The sequence below is a fragment of the Cynocephalus volans genome, chromosome 10 (genome assembly GCF_027409185.1).
Source record: "Cynocephalus volans isolate mCynVol1 chromosome 10, mCynVol1.pri, whole genome shotgun sequence".
In the NCBI taxonomy this organism is placed as follows: domain Eukaryota; kingdom Metazoa; phylum Chordata; class Mammalia; order Dermoptera; family Cynocephalidae; genus Cynocephalus; species Cynocephalus volans.
The window spans coordinates 46,945,626-46,963,097 of NC_084469.1; the positions used below are offsets into that span (position 1 = coordinate 46,945,626).

A 17,472-nucleotide genomic window follows, 5' to 3' on the forward strand; every position below is an offset into this window, starting at 1 on the left:
CGTGCTTTCATCCTTTATGCATTTCAGCGCTCTTAAGATTAGGTTTACAATAATGAATTTCTTCATAAAGTAGATCTTCTCTCCACTAAGTAAATTATTAGGAAATATTTGTAGCATGATTTAAGAAAAATATTTCAGCTTCAGGCTAGGGGCAGAAAAAGAAAAAGGCTAGGCACTCATGTAGGTTACTCAGAGAAAAAGTTGATACGAAGAGTTTTTAAATTTCTTTTTATCTATCTTTAGAAAGCTATTCACACAAATTCATCCATATTCTATCTTCTGTTCTGAAATTTTTCCCCCACTAATGACATTTCTTACCATCTTACGATATTACAGAAACAGTCCCATCCATACTTGTATACCATGTACCATATTTTGACACAGAACCAGCTGAGAATTTTCACAGTAAAGGTGTATATTCATATGCTGGACTTCAGAGGCTCATGGGTTAGTGATTGACTAGAATTTGGAGTTAGAAAATATCACCATAAATTAGGAGCTCAGGTTCATAAAAATGTATATGCTTGTTCAAGATGAATACATCAGGTATTACGTACACTATTTTTAGTTTAGGTAAGAGCATTCATTCTAAGGAAACAAAAAGAAGCAGGTCTCTATGGGGAAAAAGGTACAAATACAAGAAAAGTTAGAAGTAGTCTCTGATACTATAAAGTGTTCCAATTTCTTTAGAAATCCTTAAACAAGTCGTGCATTGAACATGCCATTGTTATCATGGCAGGATGATTAGACTGAATCACTTAGGAATTTATAGTTTCTTTGTTATGAGTGGTGATTTTCTTGAGCATAAAATTCACATCAGGAATCCTCTCCCTTTGGCCCCTTTGTAATTGGTCTGGCAGGTTCCAGGGTGGGGGAGGCAGACACAAGGATCCCAAGCATCTCTTGCAAAATACTTGCAAATTTTCAATTTGAGAGTTTACAATGCTTTAATTTCCAAAATGTGTAATAACATTAAATAGTAGTGTACACATGGTTATAAGAGATCCAGTTGACAAGAGGACTGCTTTAGTTTAAATAATGGGCTTGGTGTCAGATTGCATATATGAGGGGTCTTCAAAAAGTTCAAGGGAAGATTCATATTGTCTTTCAAATCCATTTTTCCACGAACTGTTTGAAGTACCTTCGTAGTTTGGGTAATGTTTTTAACAAAAATGAGGGAAATAATAACTCATGAAAATTTGACCCTTTTGATCTGGAAACGTGAGAATGATTTATACCAATAAATTATTTCAGATACCGTTTGCTAATGACGGTGTTTGTTTTAGTCCGTGCTTCCACTTTTAGAAGTACCCATCATCAAGCCATGGCTCAAAAGAGCAGTATTCTTTTTAAACTGTAGCTATTAAAATTGTTTCCTAAAAATATAATAAATATGCTTTTTTTCTATATGAAACTAATTACAAGGATACTTCAGAAAGTTCATGGAAAGATCCTTTCTGGCAGTTCTTTAAAATGTGTTTAAGTTTTTGCTTCAAGGTATAAAGCGGTTGTTTTTTCTTTCTTAAGTCGTAAGTTTTGTTTTCAGTAACAATTTAAACCAATTGTGTTTTTCCTCTATACAAGTTACTAACTCAGACAAAAGATATTTTAATTCTGTTATATTCTAGTTCACGGCAGCTCTTGGGCAGACACTTGCCTGTGCACATATTTTAAAATAGTCTGCTTTTGTCACTTAAAAATATTTATCATTAAAATGACAGAGACAGACCAACCGTTTATTGACATTGCTGTGAAGAATGGCCAATGTGTGGGGCAGCCAAGGTTAGCCATGCCTGGGGTTCTGATACTCCTAGCATTTTGTGTTTCTTTTTGCGTTGTGAGGAAGGACACCTCTTTTTTGTTTTGAGGAAGTTCCTCGATTCCATCTTAATTTTGCCCATTAGCAAAAAATCACCATCATGTGAAAATTTACACAACTTTGTTTTGTTTGGTTCAGAACCATGTTTGCAAGATGACTTGGTTTATAAGTCTCTCCCCCGAGGTTCCTTTTCACCTCTAATGAGGGCATGTGTGAACGGACACTGTTTCCTCCTGCGCCATGGATTGGGGGCAGCCTGAAGGTCTCCTGGGTTCGTGGGTATGTTTTCTGGGAACGGTGGAAAGGAATTTGTCAGACTTTGGGGAAACCTTATAAAAATGAAACATGTTTTATATCTTTGGGATCACCTTTTAATCAAAGGAGCAAAGGAAAACTGTTCTCTATTGTGCCCCTACACCGGAGGCCTTCTGCATGTGACTTTCAAAGGTCAGCTGCTTTCATCCTGGTTTGGATGCTGCTTGTGTTTAATATCAGCTATTAAATCTCCAGCATACAGGAAAATCTGAGATTTTTCTCCTTCCCCACCCCATTTTTTCTGTTTTTGTTCCATGTAAACAGTTCCTGTCGTAGTAACATAGACAAATATAGCAGAGAATGATTTTCTGGAAGAAGAATGCTCCCTAAGCATTTTTTAACCATTTTTGGGAAGAATTGATCTTTCTCTGTGTTTCAGACAGACTTCAAGAGGGGAAGGCCGCTGCTGTAATTGAAGTTACATCAGATGTATTGCCCCGATTGATCCGTTCTTAGTCTCCGGCCAGGGTAGCAGGAAATGGCATCAGGGAGGAAGCGTACTTCGTTTAGGCACAGATCCCAGAGTCACGCCCCTGTCAGCCGTGGCTGCATTAGTCCCAGGCTCATTCCCGTCTGGGGAGCTGCGCAGTGACTTCCTTCGTGTGCGGCTGCAGTGGGCCAGCCAGGCCGCACCATCAGAAGGGTGCAGGCGTGGAGCTCGGATGTTCACCCGCACGGTCCCTTGTCACAGGGTCTGCCTGCAGAAGGTCGGTTGTGAGACATGTCCATGGCATTTTCTGATCCAGGAGGGTGAGTTGGCCTTTTCTGCAACATGCTGATGGAAGAAACAATGGAGGGCCTCAGTTGCGTGGGTGGTCTCCTGGGAGCTCCAAATGAGTGATACCCCCGTGACAGCAGTAAGAGGCTTCTGGAAGAGTTAGGGTTTGTTTTCTTTGTGCTGATTGTAGGTTAGGAGGGTGGGTTTGGAAAATTCATAATTTCTTTCCAAGGGCCTGTAGAGAAAGTCTTTAAAAGTGTGCAGCATGTGCAGCTTGCCTCAACTTCTAAGTTGACTGGGAAAAATACAAAATAGACTTTTTTTTTTGGTACATTTCTCAGTAATTAGCAACTAAGAAATCTTCCATGTTTAGAGTAAGAATATAGATTTCTGAAATCCTTAACAAATAGCGTTTGTACTTGACTGACTTCCTCTAGTATTTTTTTTTTTTTTTTTTTTTTTGTATTCATTTGAGTAAGTTTTATAGTCCTGTGAAGTTCTTTCTTGCAAGTACCCACACGACTTTGGCACCCCATAGTCTTATTTTGTCTAAGTTTCCGAGGCAGATGCATTTTTAAAATACTGAGTTTGTCTCCATATGGAAAAAATAATAACCCCGTTATGAATTCCTTGTTTGTGCAAAGGAAAGGACTTTCTCTTCCTGTCACTGTTGAACTGTGGGTGTGAGCACTATTAGACCCCCAGAAATAAGGGCAGGTTCTTTTTATAATGTTTAAGAGATCTGCTTTCTTAGGAGATAATGCTCAGCGACATGCACTTTATTTCTCCTGATCACTCCGTAGAAGGACTACAGCCATATCTGTCTCCTGCAGTACTGCTGTATTAAAACACAGTTGGCCTGGAAGTCATGGAAATTTAATTTGATTTCTGCGTGGGTGGGAGTGGAATGAGCCACACAGCAGTCCCTGTTGCCCCTGTGCCAGCTGCCTGGGCAGGTCTCGTTGCCAGCGCTGCCTCTGAGCACATTTGCTAGTATATGGTGTCTTTCAGTTGCTTTACAAGCATTTTGGCTTATTACATATTATTTCTTTTTCATTTTAGGGTGGCTTTACAGAGAGCAAATGTTTATATTACAAAGAGAAATGTATATTAAAGTGTAGCTGCTTAGCACATTTTTGTTTTCATATCCTCTTTGTAAGGTCTGTTACCTCATTTTTAAAAAATGATTTAATGTTTACTTATTTGTTAATGAAAGGTGCTTAATTAGTTTTATTGTCTGCATCCCAAAATAGCATTTGTTCGCTGATTTTCTCTACTTTTTTTGAAACTACGTCTCCCCCCATGAATTAGAAGAATTACAGTAGAAAGCCAGATGGCTACAGGTTGTTTACTAGGTGATGGTCCTTTCTCCAAGTCCATTCTACAGTGTGAGGCTAGCAGGGGTCTCCCAGCGTTACACAGGAGGGTTTCAGCATGGCAGTGTGGGCCTTGTGATTGCCCGTCTCTGAACATGCTGGCACTTGCAGCCGCCTGCCGAGGTGCCTTCTTGAAGGAAGAGCAGATCCCTGGAGGGGAGTTACCTCTCTCCAGTTGGAGTCAATTAAACTTATTAAAGAGTCCTAAAGGTTTGACTGCATATATACCCCCTCCCTTCCATTTCAGCTGCCTTTCTTAAATCAGGGGGCTTAGCTTTAAATATTCCCGTTGTGTGAAATTTGGAGAGGACTAAAGCTTTTCAGGGGTCCTTTCAGTTGTTTCTGTGTGCAGATGTGTGAACTTTCTGCGTAGAAGAGAGGGACCACGGGTATGAATCCAGCTAGTTTGACAGTTTCATGTATTGGTAATTTTTCGGTTTTAAATTGCAGTTGTTTATTGGTTAAACCCAGTTGGAGTAAGTTGAGGCCAAACTAGTTGTCTTACCTCAGGGGTTTCTTTTCTCTGTTGGTCTCTTTAGTTTAAACCAAGTCCCAAAGGAGAGTTCTAACAACAGGCTTCTTTGTAAGCGTGAGCACATAGTAGGGTGATGCTTTTTTCTTCTCTCTCCTTCCCTGTAATTCTGTGAGTTGGTAGGGCTGGTTCCTATGTGTTTAGTTAGCACATGAAGACCCCATCCCAGCAGTGAGTGTTCTTTGCCAGATCAGGCGCTGTTCGTGCTGAGAAGCGCTGCTCTGTCGGCCGGGCCCTCTCCTGGAGGCCTGCCATCCTGTCTGTGTCTGGAGGGGACCCAACACTGGCCTTTTGCTGCCCTCGGGCTGGCTGCCTTCAGACGTGCTGCTCACCAGTTTACAGTGCTGTGGGGATGCAGGGCAGGCTGGGGGGATGGAGAAGGAGGGCCTGGGGGCTGAGATTGAGAAGCTGGAGTCACGATGGGCGGGGCCAACAGGAAAGGTGGAGAACAGAGTCTCAGCTGGGCTGCTTTGTCAGCCATGCCCTGAGGCTGGACACCCCGGGCTCCCCTTCATTGGCGCAGGGGAGGAGGCTCACCGGAGACTGGGGTTCTGGGTTTGGCCTCTTCTGTGAAATAGCACATTCCTTTGTAATGTCATAAAGGTAGCCTTATATGTGTAAAACTGTAGAATATGGTTAGATTGGTGGTTTGTTGCTAGTTAGGTGTATAGTAATTTGATATATTTAAAACATCTTACAGGTTGAAGACTTCTCATGAAAGGAAATTAAGTGTTAGGAGTTCTTTGAGTCTTTGTATGGGACTTTGCAGGTCATTGCTAATTGTAATGTGATTTTGCTAAAGGCATCTTGTTTTTCCTGTCAGCCTGAGAGAATATCCACAGCATGACTTTCAGATGGAGTGGTCTTATGAAATACATGTACCCAAGAGCCAAGCGATCTGCGTCTGCCTCCGTCTACCTGCCTGCCTGCCTGTCTGTGGGGAAGTGGGGGTTTCACTAGAACTTAGAAGGGTGAGATGAAAACATGTAAAAAGTGCCTTCTTTGTGAAATTACTTGGTGAGAGTTGTGCATATGGTCTACTGAGTCCCTGCATGTGCATTTTGGAAAAACATGTGTGCGTGTGTCTGTGAATGAGTGAGAGGTGGGGGAGGGAGGGTCAGGCAGAGCACACACTTGGGGGTGGAAAGGTGAAAAGAGGTAGGAGAGAAGCCAGTAACTTTTATGTTTTCTTTTAGAGTAACAGAAAGCAGCAGTTAAAATCCAGATGTTCTTATGAATATTCCGTTGACCTAGTATTGATTTCCAGACCTGTAAATTTTGGTTAGTTGACAGGGATTATCTGGGCATAAGCAGGGATGGGGAAAAGCTGAGTGTAGAAAGCAGTGAGATTAACTCACAGTAATAATTTTAAAACCTGGAGTTTAGGATATATATTTCCGTTCCTACAAGGTGTGCCTGCAGTTGGCAGGTCCTCCAGCATGCTGCTGTGTCCGTCCAGCAGTGCCACGCTGTGCTGCTCACCTGGCTCTGATGTGCAAGGGTGACTAAGACAGACGAAGTCTTACACACTCGTCCATTCTTGGATTTCACAGATATTGTTTGTTCACAAAGTAGTTTTATTTTTGTGCCACATAAAGACTTCCTCTTGTCTTTGCCCTTAACTGGTAGCATCACCTTGACCTATCCTGTGTGAAAACTCAGGAAGATGGGTGACGTTGTATGTGTGAGTATGTGCATAACTATATGTGTAATCATGTGTACAACCTTTTTAAAATTTTTAGTAGGTTATAAACTTACCAATTACAAATATGTAATTTTTATAATGGAGGGATTATGAGACATGGTTCTTGTTTTATTACATGTTCTTTATTTCTTGGTGTGCAGTGAACATACTGTGGTGCTTCAAAAAGTTCATGGAAAGATTAATATTATCTTGTAATCTCTTTTTTCACAAACTTTTTGAAGTACCCTCTCATATTTTCAGGGGTTGTATGGTAAAAAAGGAAATCTGAAAGCTGCTTATTTTCATTAAACTTCTGCGTCTTCTGTGTGTTTGCTTAAAGTTGGATGGCTCCTTGAATCTTTGTGTAGGCTATAGGGCATTTTTTGGCATATGCTTGCCATAAAGGAAGGGATCTAGTGAACCATGATAATATTTTATTAAGGTAAGTACCGTTTTGATTTGCTTTAACTATTGAACTGAAATGAAAAACCATGGAAAGCAAGGCTTGTGTCTTTGGGGGTCCACACAATATAAACCCTGAGGTTTTATAAAAGTCAGCTCTTTAGTCTTCCCCTGTTTCAGACGTATGCTGAAGGTACCCAGGTTATACTTGTATTTGCTGTCTTTGGTCTAAGCATTTGGATTTAATTTCTCATCAGTTGAATGGCATTTTCTCAGGCTGTTTGGTTTCGCTCTCAGCTTTTTCCAGACCAGCTGGTCCTGCTTTTGGAGTGTCTCTTGGAGCAAAAGACCTTGAAACCCCGAACTCTGCAAAGCCTCCAGAGGACGTACCGCCTCGACAGTCAGGATGCAGAGGTAACCAGGAACGCCCTAGGAGTTTAAATGTCAGGTCCCCACAGTGGATGACAAATGATGATCTCAGTGTAGCCCCACACCACTGAAGCTGCCGTTTCCATCAGCAGCATCCCGTGGGTTTGCTTTGTGCGTGAAGAACAAGTGCTTTGAGCACAGCGTAAATGGCCCTCCTGGTTGTGCTTGCTCCAGCAGGGCCTCTGATAGTGCTCATACTTATAGGCAGAGTATTTTGAAGCCTTAAGTTTTCCTGTCTTACTTCTTAATTCGTAAAGATGGACAGAGGTCTCCTAAACCCTGAGCAGGCAGGGTGGAGTGTTTATGAGTCATAACCTTGGGTGGGTCACCGTGTGCACTGACGGTGGCGCCATCCTGCTGCACATTAAGGAAACTTGGCTCAGATGTGTCAGAGCTTCTCAGTTGCCTTCAGTGGGGACGGGAAAGGAGCCATGTGTAAAGGAAATGAAAACTAAATCTAGCAGCCGGGGTTTGAAAAGTAAAATTGGATGCTTGTGGGAAAGCAATATGATGTGGGCCTTAATATCTTTTAGCTTATTGTGAAGAATACAATGTGAATCCTAAGATGAATTCCAGGTTTTTAAATATGAAATAATAAATATTTAATGTATTTAGTCATCTTCAGTAAAAAACAAGGGCTCAGTCAAAGAGAAAAGCCCTTTTATATAAAACTGCTAAAATGCAGAAAATGCAGGTAAGTTTGGTTTGTATACAGTTGAGAATAAATGAACATTTTAAAACTGAACAGTCCAGTACAGCGGCCATTAGCCACAAGTGGCTGCGGAGCACTTGAGACAGCTGTTTTGAATTGAGGTGTGCTGTAAGGGTAAAATGCACAAGGATATTGAAATTGTCATGTGAAAGAAGCAAACTATCTCCACAATTCCTCCCTACTGATTATTATGTCAGAATGATATTTTGGTTATCTTGGGTTAAATAAAATATTATGATGAATTTTACAATTGTTAAAATTGAATAAATCAAGGAAAGCTAGTTTCTTATTAACTAAAAGGTAAGGTGCACGTTATACATTTTAAAGCACTATAAATTCAGGGGTAACTCAAGAACTCTGGAGAAGACACATGTAGCTTTACATCCACCTGAGTGAGCATAGATCAGATGTACAACTGTTGCTGTTTTATTTCAGCTTTTATAGTTTTGTTTATAGAAGTTTCCAAATGCCAGGCTGTTATTATTTTTAATTAGTGCTTAAAAGACCTTCCTATTTATAGGCAGTAGGCTACGTTTTAATCAGGGCAGAATACCACTGACATGCCAGGCCCCTGTGACAGGCACGGACAGGTCTGGAGCCTGTTGCTCAGTGCCCAGAAATCGTGAGGTGGGAGACCCTGTTTTTCCCTTTCCTTTTGGCATAAAACGCATCCTGTTCTTAACTTACAGCTCAACTTAGCTATTATATATATAACCTCTTAAACCTTTAAGAAGGACAGCAGGTTTTATCTGGTTGCTTGTTTCACATCTCACAAACTGTGTCACGACGCCTGAAGACAGGGTAGTCTCTTCAGCATAGACCCCTGGTGGCGAGAGACTGGGATCTGAGTACGGGTTTGCTCGATTTATGTGACTAGTGTGGCCAATGTCTGTGCAGTTCATGAATACTCACTCTGCTCGCACTGTGACAGGGAAGGCTTGCCCTCAGGAAGCATATGCTCCTCTGACAAGACAGCTCAACAGAAAATGAACAAGATACCTTCAGATAAGAGCTGTGAAGGAAGAATACAGGGTGAAGGTGGTCTAGGTTTCTTTAGGTAGAGTATTCAGGAAAGGCCACTCAGAGCAAGTGACATTTGAGCCAGGACCTAAGGATGAGAAGAAGCTGGTCATAGAAAGCTGTGGGGTCAGAGGTGGTTTCCATGCAGAGACAAGCATGTGCAGAGGTGTGAACTTGGCATGTGCTAGGATAAAGGTCAGTAAACTTTTTCCTAAAAGGACCAGATAGCTAATATTTCAGGCCACATACAGTTTCTGTTGAAACCATGAGACCTTGCTGTTGTAGTGCAAAAAGCTACCATAGACAATGTGTAAATGAAGTGGCCGTGGGACCCAGAAACTTGATGATTAGCACGTCTCAATACAATCATAGTCTTTTTTTTTTTTTTTCCCCTGGTCCTGGCATGACTGTTAGTTACACTGACAGCTTATCTCACTGTGAAGTTTCCCTGAAATGTCACTCAGAATCAGAAAAGCAATGGGATTTTGGCCAACCAAGATGTTTTCTAGAAACTTTTCTAGTTAAGTGTTATTTATTGTGACACTGATTATCAGGAATTTAGCTGAATAATCATCCGCCTTTAAGTGACAGGACATTTCATGGGAGAAATTGTTGGTACTTGGTAGAGTCTTGAGGATTCTGACTTTATTCTATTTCTTGACTAATGGAACTCTTAATTATGGAATAAATAGCAATCATTTGAGAGTTAGCCAAAGATACTGGTGTGTGACAGGCTGTTTCCTGTGTGTCCTGATGGAAAGTAGCTCTCAAGGGCTTTTCCTGGCAAGGAACTGTGTCCCTGGTGCTTTGTTCAGGGCACTGCCACAGGTCCCTGGGACACCATGGTAACTTAGATGTCTGGTGCAGAAGACACTAACCGGGAGCGATGGGTCTCTCTGGAGCAGAGCAGGGATGCTCAGTAGACTGCATGCACAATGCTCACCATGTAATTTCACAAAGAAAGCACTTTTTATGTGTTCTCTCATTTGGTCTGGAATGGTGACATCTTGCTATTTAGATGAAGCAACCTTTATATTATCTCTTTAGCTAGAGCATCTTTCTTTAATCTGCGTGGGCTGGCAGCGAGAAAGAGGAAAGAAATATGTTCAGATGCTAAATGTGTATTCTGTTCACAGTCATTTCTTACAGGCTGCCAGCTGCTGGGAGCCCCTATGCATTTGGTCACAGAATTCTTGATCTGGGGCTCCATGGTTAGTTTGTGTGTTTGTTTCTTTTTCCTTGGGTTGCGGGATCTTTGCTCTAAATCAGTTTCTCGTTCTCAGCACTACTGACACTTCGGACTGGATCATTCTTCGTTGTGGAAAGCTGTTGTATGCATGGTGGGATGTGTAACATCACTGGTCTCTACCCGTGAGATGCCGGTAGCAGCCCCCACTCTCCTCCATTGTGGCACTCAAAAATGTCTCCAGACCTTGCCAAGTGTCCCCAGGGGGAGCAGAGTCACCCCAGTGAAGAACCACTGCTCTAAGGCAGCAGATGATTCACAAAAGGCAGTGCTTTAAATCTCATTTAATGAAGTGCCTGATGATTGGTTACAGCACAGAGTGGAGTAGCTAGAAAGATGGTTAACATTTAGAGGCCACCCTGAGCCACCTGTTCTCTCCCAAGGCCCCAAAGAATGTAACCATGGGAGAGGTGAAAACACGGCCTGTCATGTGGAAGAAAAAACAGGAATTGCAAACTAAAATAGTAGTAGCAAGGAAATCTAAAGAAACAGATTAGTAAGTAAGGACAAACCTGTTTTACCACTGGTACGGAGAAAACCCTGCCAGCATCCCTCCGCATTCTAGTCTGAATAGGACACTTTCAAGGTCGATTGCAGATGGAAAAAACACAGCTTTGGCTCTGGCCAAGCCATGTCCAGTGGCTCCGGGTCTCCTCTACCTCCCTCCCTGGTGGGTTTTACGTATGTGGGGATGCGTATCTTTTCATACGCTGTTAATAAGAGAACTCATCGTTTGCTTGGAAAGAAAGCAGCACAGCATTTATTTGAAGTCCGGAGGTGGAAGGCGTGATTCCAGCAGCAGCACAGTGGTCTGACAGCCCTGATGCTCATCTCTGAATTTCATTTGGGCCAAAAGCATAGTTTCCATGAAGTAAGGTCATTTAATGCCTCTACAGGGGCATATAAAAGGGGCAAAGAATACAGGTTTGGCCAGGTATTGCATCTCCAGATTCTAAAACTGATCTTTGGTTGTGATTCTCCTCATTCCTTTTAATGCTAAAAGTCTTCCCCTTCAAGACAACTTCCGCGGACTGCTGCATCGTGGGGTCTTGGAGCTGCAAAGTGTTCAGGGGGGCCTATTCCCTGCCATCATAGCTCCTTGTTCCTGTTTTCTCCCCTGGTTGCTTTTTTGTAGCATTCTGGCTACAAACAAATGAGGCATTGCTATTTTATGTTCTCCCAGAGTACTGTGGTTTAGGGGAAAGGTTAGATGTAATCTCTTCAGGCCCTGCTGCCATTTCAGATGTTCAGCAGTTTATATTTGTTCAAACTCAGTGGACTGAACTTTGAAGCTTCCTCTTTTGTCCATCTTGATGCAGCATCTAAGTTACATAATAAAGGCAGAATCTATGGCCTTGCTGCCATCAGATGCTGTAATCATCGTGTGTGAGAGCAGCACCCAGCCGTGTCCCCACTCTGGTACTGGGTTTGTGGTAGCCCGCAGTGCTGGCACCAAGCCTCCGTGCCAGTGGGACTGTGTGGGACACCAAGGCCTACAAGTAGGCCCAGTGCCAGAGTGCCGGCTCCATCCCAGTGATGCCCGAGACCATGGCAGCACCCTTCACCTCTCCTCCCTTTTCTCCACTGGCTGCCCTGGGTGCAGGCAGAGCTGGGACCTCATTACCAAGCCAGCTGGCTCACAGGTCATCCTCCAGCATTGTCAGGAGGCACCATCGTGGAACGAAGCCCCACAGGGCGGTGTTCACACTGAACATAAAAGAGGAGACCATTGTGGAGGGTCAGAATGGTGTGTGGCAGTTAGTGAAATGGTTTTCCAGAGTGAAAATGACAGGGCGGTCCCGGAAGGGCAGAGGGACAGGTGCCTCCTCTAGCTGGCAGCTCACAGATTACTTAGCATTGGCCACTTGTCATAGTATCTTTTCAGGTACAGGGGATCTGGCTCATTGGCTCCTTGATGTGGTCAAGCTCAGGCTGAAAATCAAGAAGTTGGGTGCTGATAATCTGAACTTTAGAATGTAACCTATAAATAGTGTGACTTATAATCAGTTTTCTAAAAAGCCACATGGCAGTATAATAATTCCTTTTCTAGAGTTTTAAAAGCTGGGTGGGTATAGATTGAAAAGGGGGATGGGGTAATTTTCTTTAGTTGCTTTAGACGTATCTTTTTAAACTATGTGCCTTTTATGATATGGGGAAGAACAGAGTTCTTATGTAATTCTTTGATTATATTTGTGTATTTTTTGTTCGTATTTGGTCTGTGAAACATTTAATCAATGTTTCAGACCATTTTCTTTTTTAAATGAGGATGATATATCTACGTATTTATTTTCTTAGGTTTCTTTCTTTGTTGTTCAGTTTAGTGCCCCTGGAACTTTTCTGTGGAAAACCTGCAACAGATAGAGTCACCCCTGTTATACTGTGATAAAGGGATTTGGTTTTAAAGTTGATTTAAAATGACAAAGTAAAGAACTTTCATTTTTTAGATTAGTAGCCCTCTGTTGTTCCTGAGGCTAGGGACTGTGTTTTATTTACCATGAGTTGTTATAGCACATTGTGACTGGTCACATGTTTGTTAAATGAGTGAAGGTAGAGAAAAAAAAATGAGCCATGGACAGCCAATCTGGCTAATTTTTCTTAAAAGGCCTTTAAAATAAATAATTAGTTTAGAATTTATCTACTAAAAAAAAAGAGAGCACTTAATAGGTGGGGCTTTAGCTACAGGTTCAGCCAGACCTTATTAGAAAAGTCGCCGGTCACTTACTGTTTCCCGCTGTTAGCTTCCTCCAATATACTTAGCAGCTGGGCTGATCGTGCAGCTGCCTGTGAAGACTTAAGGGCATTACTGCTCTTGCTGTAGGTGTATCCCCCAGTCTGAACAGACTTTTTCTGGGGTCTAAATAACATTGCCCTGATGCTCTTCGTCCAGTATAGCCAAGAAACCAGCTACATCTCATCTTGTCTTTCGAGTGATGTCAACACATGGGGTTTTATTGGTGCTTCTGGGTTCTGTATAGCTCTACATATTTTTATGTTAGATTACTTTTCTGAAATCCACGCCAAAAAAAATGCACAGTTGTCTTTGAACACTGCTGTTTTCTTTCACAATTGTAAATTGAACCATATTCAAATGTAAAGTGTACCTTAAATACCCTAAAATAGAGTGTTCACTTGGCCAGAATTCTCAGTGTCTTTCCAGGTTGCTTTTCTTCCCTGTGGTCCTTTCCTGCATGCCTTCCTTGCTGTGGTACCAGAGCAAGCACAATGGACAGTCTACTGTGTCTGACCTCGGAACTGTGGGAACTGTGCAGCGCAGACAGAATGTGAGCTCTGCCTCCCATGTGCAGGCAGCTCCCACAGGGTCAGCAAGCCGAGGCGTGTCCCCTGGGCCTGCTGTGCCAGCAATTGGTGGTATTTTGCATGGGTGGCAGGGTATGAAATTAAAAAACAGAAACACAGAAGGGACTAGCTAAACTTTGTGGGGGGTGCTAAAAGGGATTTTTTTTTCCCCGCTGCTCAGTCTGCACGTTGCTTTGCTGCAACCTTGACCACATGGAACTGTGTTCCATAGATAAGTGGTCTTGCCCATCTGTGGGTAGAAGCAGATGCCCAGGCTGAGCACAGGAAGTCTCCAGGCATCAGGGAATCAGCCAGCCAGAAGCCAGCAGCCCAGAGCTGAGCCCGTCCCCATGGCCTTGGCTCTCAGGACACCAGGTAGCTTTTCTTAGGAATAGAATGCATGGAATAATTGTTTTTAATAACAAGTTTTTTGAGATATAATTTACATACTGTACAGTTCACCCATTTAAAGTATACAATTCAGTGGTTTTTAGTATAGTTAGAGTTGTGCAGCCATCACCACAATCAATCGTAGGACGTTTTTGTCATCCCCCAAAGAAACCCAGTACCCTTAAGCTGTCATCCCTAGTGCCTCCAGCCCCCCATGCTAGGCAACCAGTAATCCTTCTGTCTCCAGAGATTTGCCTGTTCTTTCACATAAATGGAATCATATACAATACGTGGTCTTTTGTGACTGGCTTTTTTCACTTAGCATGTTTTCAGAGATCATTCTTGTTTGTAGCACGTATCAGTACTTCATTCCTTTTTATTGCCAAATACTTCCAGTCACATGGATAGACCGTATTTGTTTATTCTTCAGTTGACGGGCATTTAGATTGTCCCCACTTTTTAGCTATTACTAGTAATGCTGCTGTGAACATTTGTGTATAAGATTTTGTGTTGACACGTTTTCACTTCTGTTGGGTGTACACCTCGGAGTGGAATTCCTGAGTCACGTGGTAACTGTGTTTAACCTTCTGAGGAACTGCCAGATTGTTGTCCAAAGTGTCTGCATCATTTTACTTTCTCAGCAGCAGTGTTTGATGGTTCCAATTTTTCTGCATCCTCGCTAACACTTGCTGTTGTCTGTCTTTTTTATTTAGCCATCCTGTTGGATGCAAAGTGGTAGCTCAGTGTGGTTTTCGTTTGCTTTTCCTACAGTCTAATGATGCTAATAAGCACCTTTCCACGGACTTACCATTTCTTGTTGTCTTTGGAGAAATATCTAGTTAGACCTTTTGCTCATTTTTAAATTGGTTTGCCTTTTCATTATTGAGTTATGATAGTTCTTCATATAGTCTAGATACTAGTTTCTTATCAAACATGATTTATAGAAACACCCTCTCATCCTGTGGGGCTGTCTTTTCACCTTCTTGATGGCATCCTTTGAAGCACCAAGGCTTCAACTTTGATGAAGTCAGTTTATCTCGTGTTTTGTTGTTGTTGCTTAAGAGTTTTATAATTTTAGTTTTTACATTTAAGGCTTGGGTATTATTTTTAAAACTCTTATTTCTCTAGCTCCTGTAAAGAAAAGTATTGGAAGAAATAGCCATTAAGATTGACTTTTTCTGTGCAACACGTGGTGTGGCTAGGAGTTGGCTGGGCTCAGGATGCCCATGCTGCTGGCTTGTTTCCTCCTTCAGGTCTCTGTTTGCGTGGCCCCCTCTTAGGGTGTCTTCTCTGACCATGTCCCCGCCCCAGCCCACTCTCCTCCTCGCACCACATGTCCTTTCATGGTATTTGTCACCAACATACAAGTCTGCACTTGCTGGTTTACTGGGTTTTTCTTAAACTTTATAGTGAACTGTTATAGGCACCAGAAAGGCAAGGGCCTGTCTGTTTTGTTAACCACTTTATCCTCAGTTCCCAGTACTTACATGTTGGAGGATGACTTTTCCTAGATCTTGTGTCTGATACAACAAGGCAGTGGGAGTAACTAAGCCCTTCAGGAGAGAGCAAGCCTTTTGGGGAGACTTGGTGAGATCCCCCAGGGTCGGCTTCACCTCTAGGGAAAGTGGGAAGGCACGATGTCCCTTCTGAGCTCATCAGAGGAGGTGCCCGGTCACTGTTTCTGTCAACAGTGAAAGTCTTCTTTTCAGTGAAGGCCGTGTGTCACGTGTTAGTGAGATGGAGAAAGAGGGTTGGAGTGTGTATCTGCTCAGTTCACAATTACACAGTGCCACATGCGGCCATCAGTGAGCAGCAGGGTAGGGAAGGCAGGCAGACTGCCCATATTTCAGGGTGGGCCCCATGCGGGCTCCTGGGTTCTACTTTTTGGAGCCAGTTGCTGTTAACTGCGTTATTGTCATTAAAGTAGTCTGTCTATAGGAAAACGAAGGAAGGTTGGGGTTTGCCTGAGATCACACACGAGATGTCACGTGTGGATCCTCGCTGTCCTCTCCACGCTCATGTCGAGTGTGACAGCCCCATTTTGCGCCTTGTGCCTGCTCTAGTTCTAGCCAGTCAGGGTACAGACAGGAGCTTCAGGACCGACTCCAGCGAGGGCAGTAAAGCTTCCGATACCTCCTTTGTTTCCTGAAGCCTCAGCCTAGGGATGTACTAACCTGGCTTTGCGGCAGCAGATAAAGTCACTTAATTCCTTTTAGTGTAACAGCATTCATGGTCCCCCCCCCTTTAGAGTGAGGGACAGTAAAAAGGTGAGAGAGAAAAGAAGTGATAGGATCAGAACACAAATGTTGCCAGTCCTTACATGACAGCCGTGCAGCCGACAGTTCTCTAGGCTTTTCTCATGAGAACGAGCAGGTAGGCGTACCCTGCCCCAGAACACTGCCCTCGGCTGGAAATGCTGTCTGCCTCGTAGCTGCTCTGCAGAGGCGTCCCCACTCTCTGGCAGTAAACCCACTTTAAAGCCAAGTTAAATCTAATTTAAGGACACAAATTGAAAAAGCAGGTTTGTTTATTGCACTGTAGACTTATTAACTTACAAAAGCCATAAGCCTTGGTCTTTCTGTTTACAGATATAAAATGGAACTCTAAATGACGTTTAATGGGCTTCCCGGATCATGTTCCCTGGACAGATTTTTTTTTTCCCCTTCAACAGTAAATTTCAAAATCAAAAGGACTGAAAAGAAGGGGGGAGTGCTTCCTGTCATAAATAGGATGGGTGGCATTCTTCAAAGCATTCTATAGCTTCCAACTGTGCATTATAATTTCAAAGTAGCTGAAAAGCATTGCAGGTTTTCAAAAGTGGTGCATTCATTCAGAAATATTTATCAAGCATGTACTGTGTGCTGGGCACTGAGACAGGGCCCGGAGATGGCCTAAAGGCCAGCAAGGCCCCTGCTCTCACCAAGCTTGCACGTTAGTGCAAATAAATACATCAAATCAGTGAAGAAGGAAAGAGCAGTATGAGCTGGAATGGATGTGAAAGCCAATTCTGTGACAGAGATACTTGGGGACAGGGGGAGCTGATGGACTCTGGGCTGAAGAGATGAGTTAGGTGATGTGGGTCTCATCACTCAAGTAAACGGGTGTCCTACATGGGATAGGGCCACAGCAGGCATCCTCGTCCCTGCTGTTAAAAGGCTGAAGGCTATTGGGACACACTTGAGACTTTCTTTCTGCAGTGTATGAACAGGAGGGAATGCCCTGCAGTTGCTTTTTAATGAAAATATGTGGGCTGTACCATGCTGGTGATTCCAATAGTGGCAAGTGGAGAAGAGGAAAAACACTAGCATATCTATATTGATTGCTGCTGTTGTAAGGGTCACAAGTGAACTTGGCATGAGTGGCTGGAATTTCATATACACAGGGTTCTCTACTTGTGTGAACTTATCTATTTATAATTTATAACTGTTTAAAAGTAAAGCAAGGAAAGCAGCCCCCAGGAGCCATACATGCTTTTGAAGCACGGTGCTGAGTGTGCCCCGCGTGAGCCCCGGCTCAGGGCTGTGGGGGGCGG

General features: G+C 42.9%; 1 protein-coding gene across 3 annotated transcripts in view; it reads left to right on the top strand.

Moving 5' to 3' along the window:
• The window catches only part of AOPEP (aminopeptidase O (putative)), a 293,840-nt gene that overhangs the window by 263,056 nt on the left and 13,312 nt on the right, over positions 1–17,472 (top strand). For all 3 annotated transcript variants that reach the window (XR_010024608.1, XM_063110678.1, XM_063110679.1), the window contains one exon: positions 7,144–7,260. Coding sequence is in view for 2 of the 3 variants with exons in the window: in XM_063110678.1 (XP_062966748.1) it covers positions 7,144–7,260 (117 nt within the window). In the remaining variant the exon portion in view is untranslated. The remainder of the gene's footprint in view (positions 1–7,143; positions 7,261–17,472) is intronic.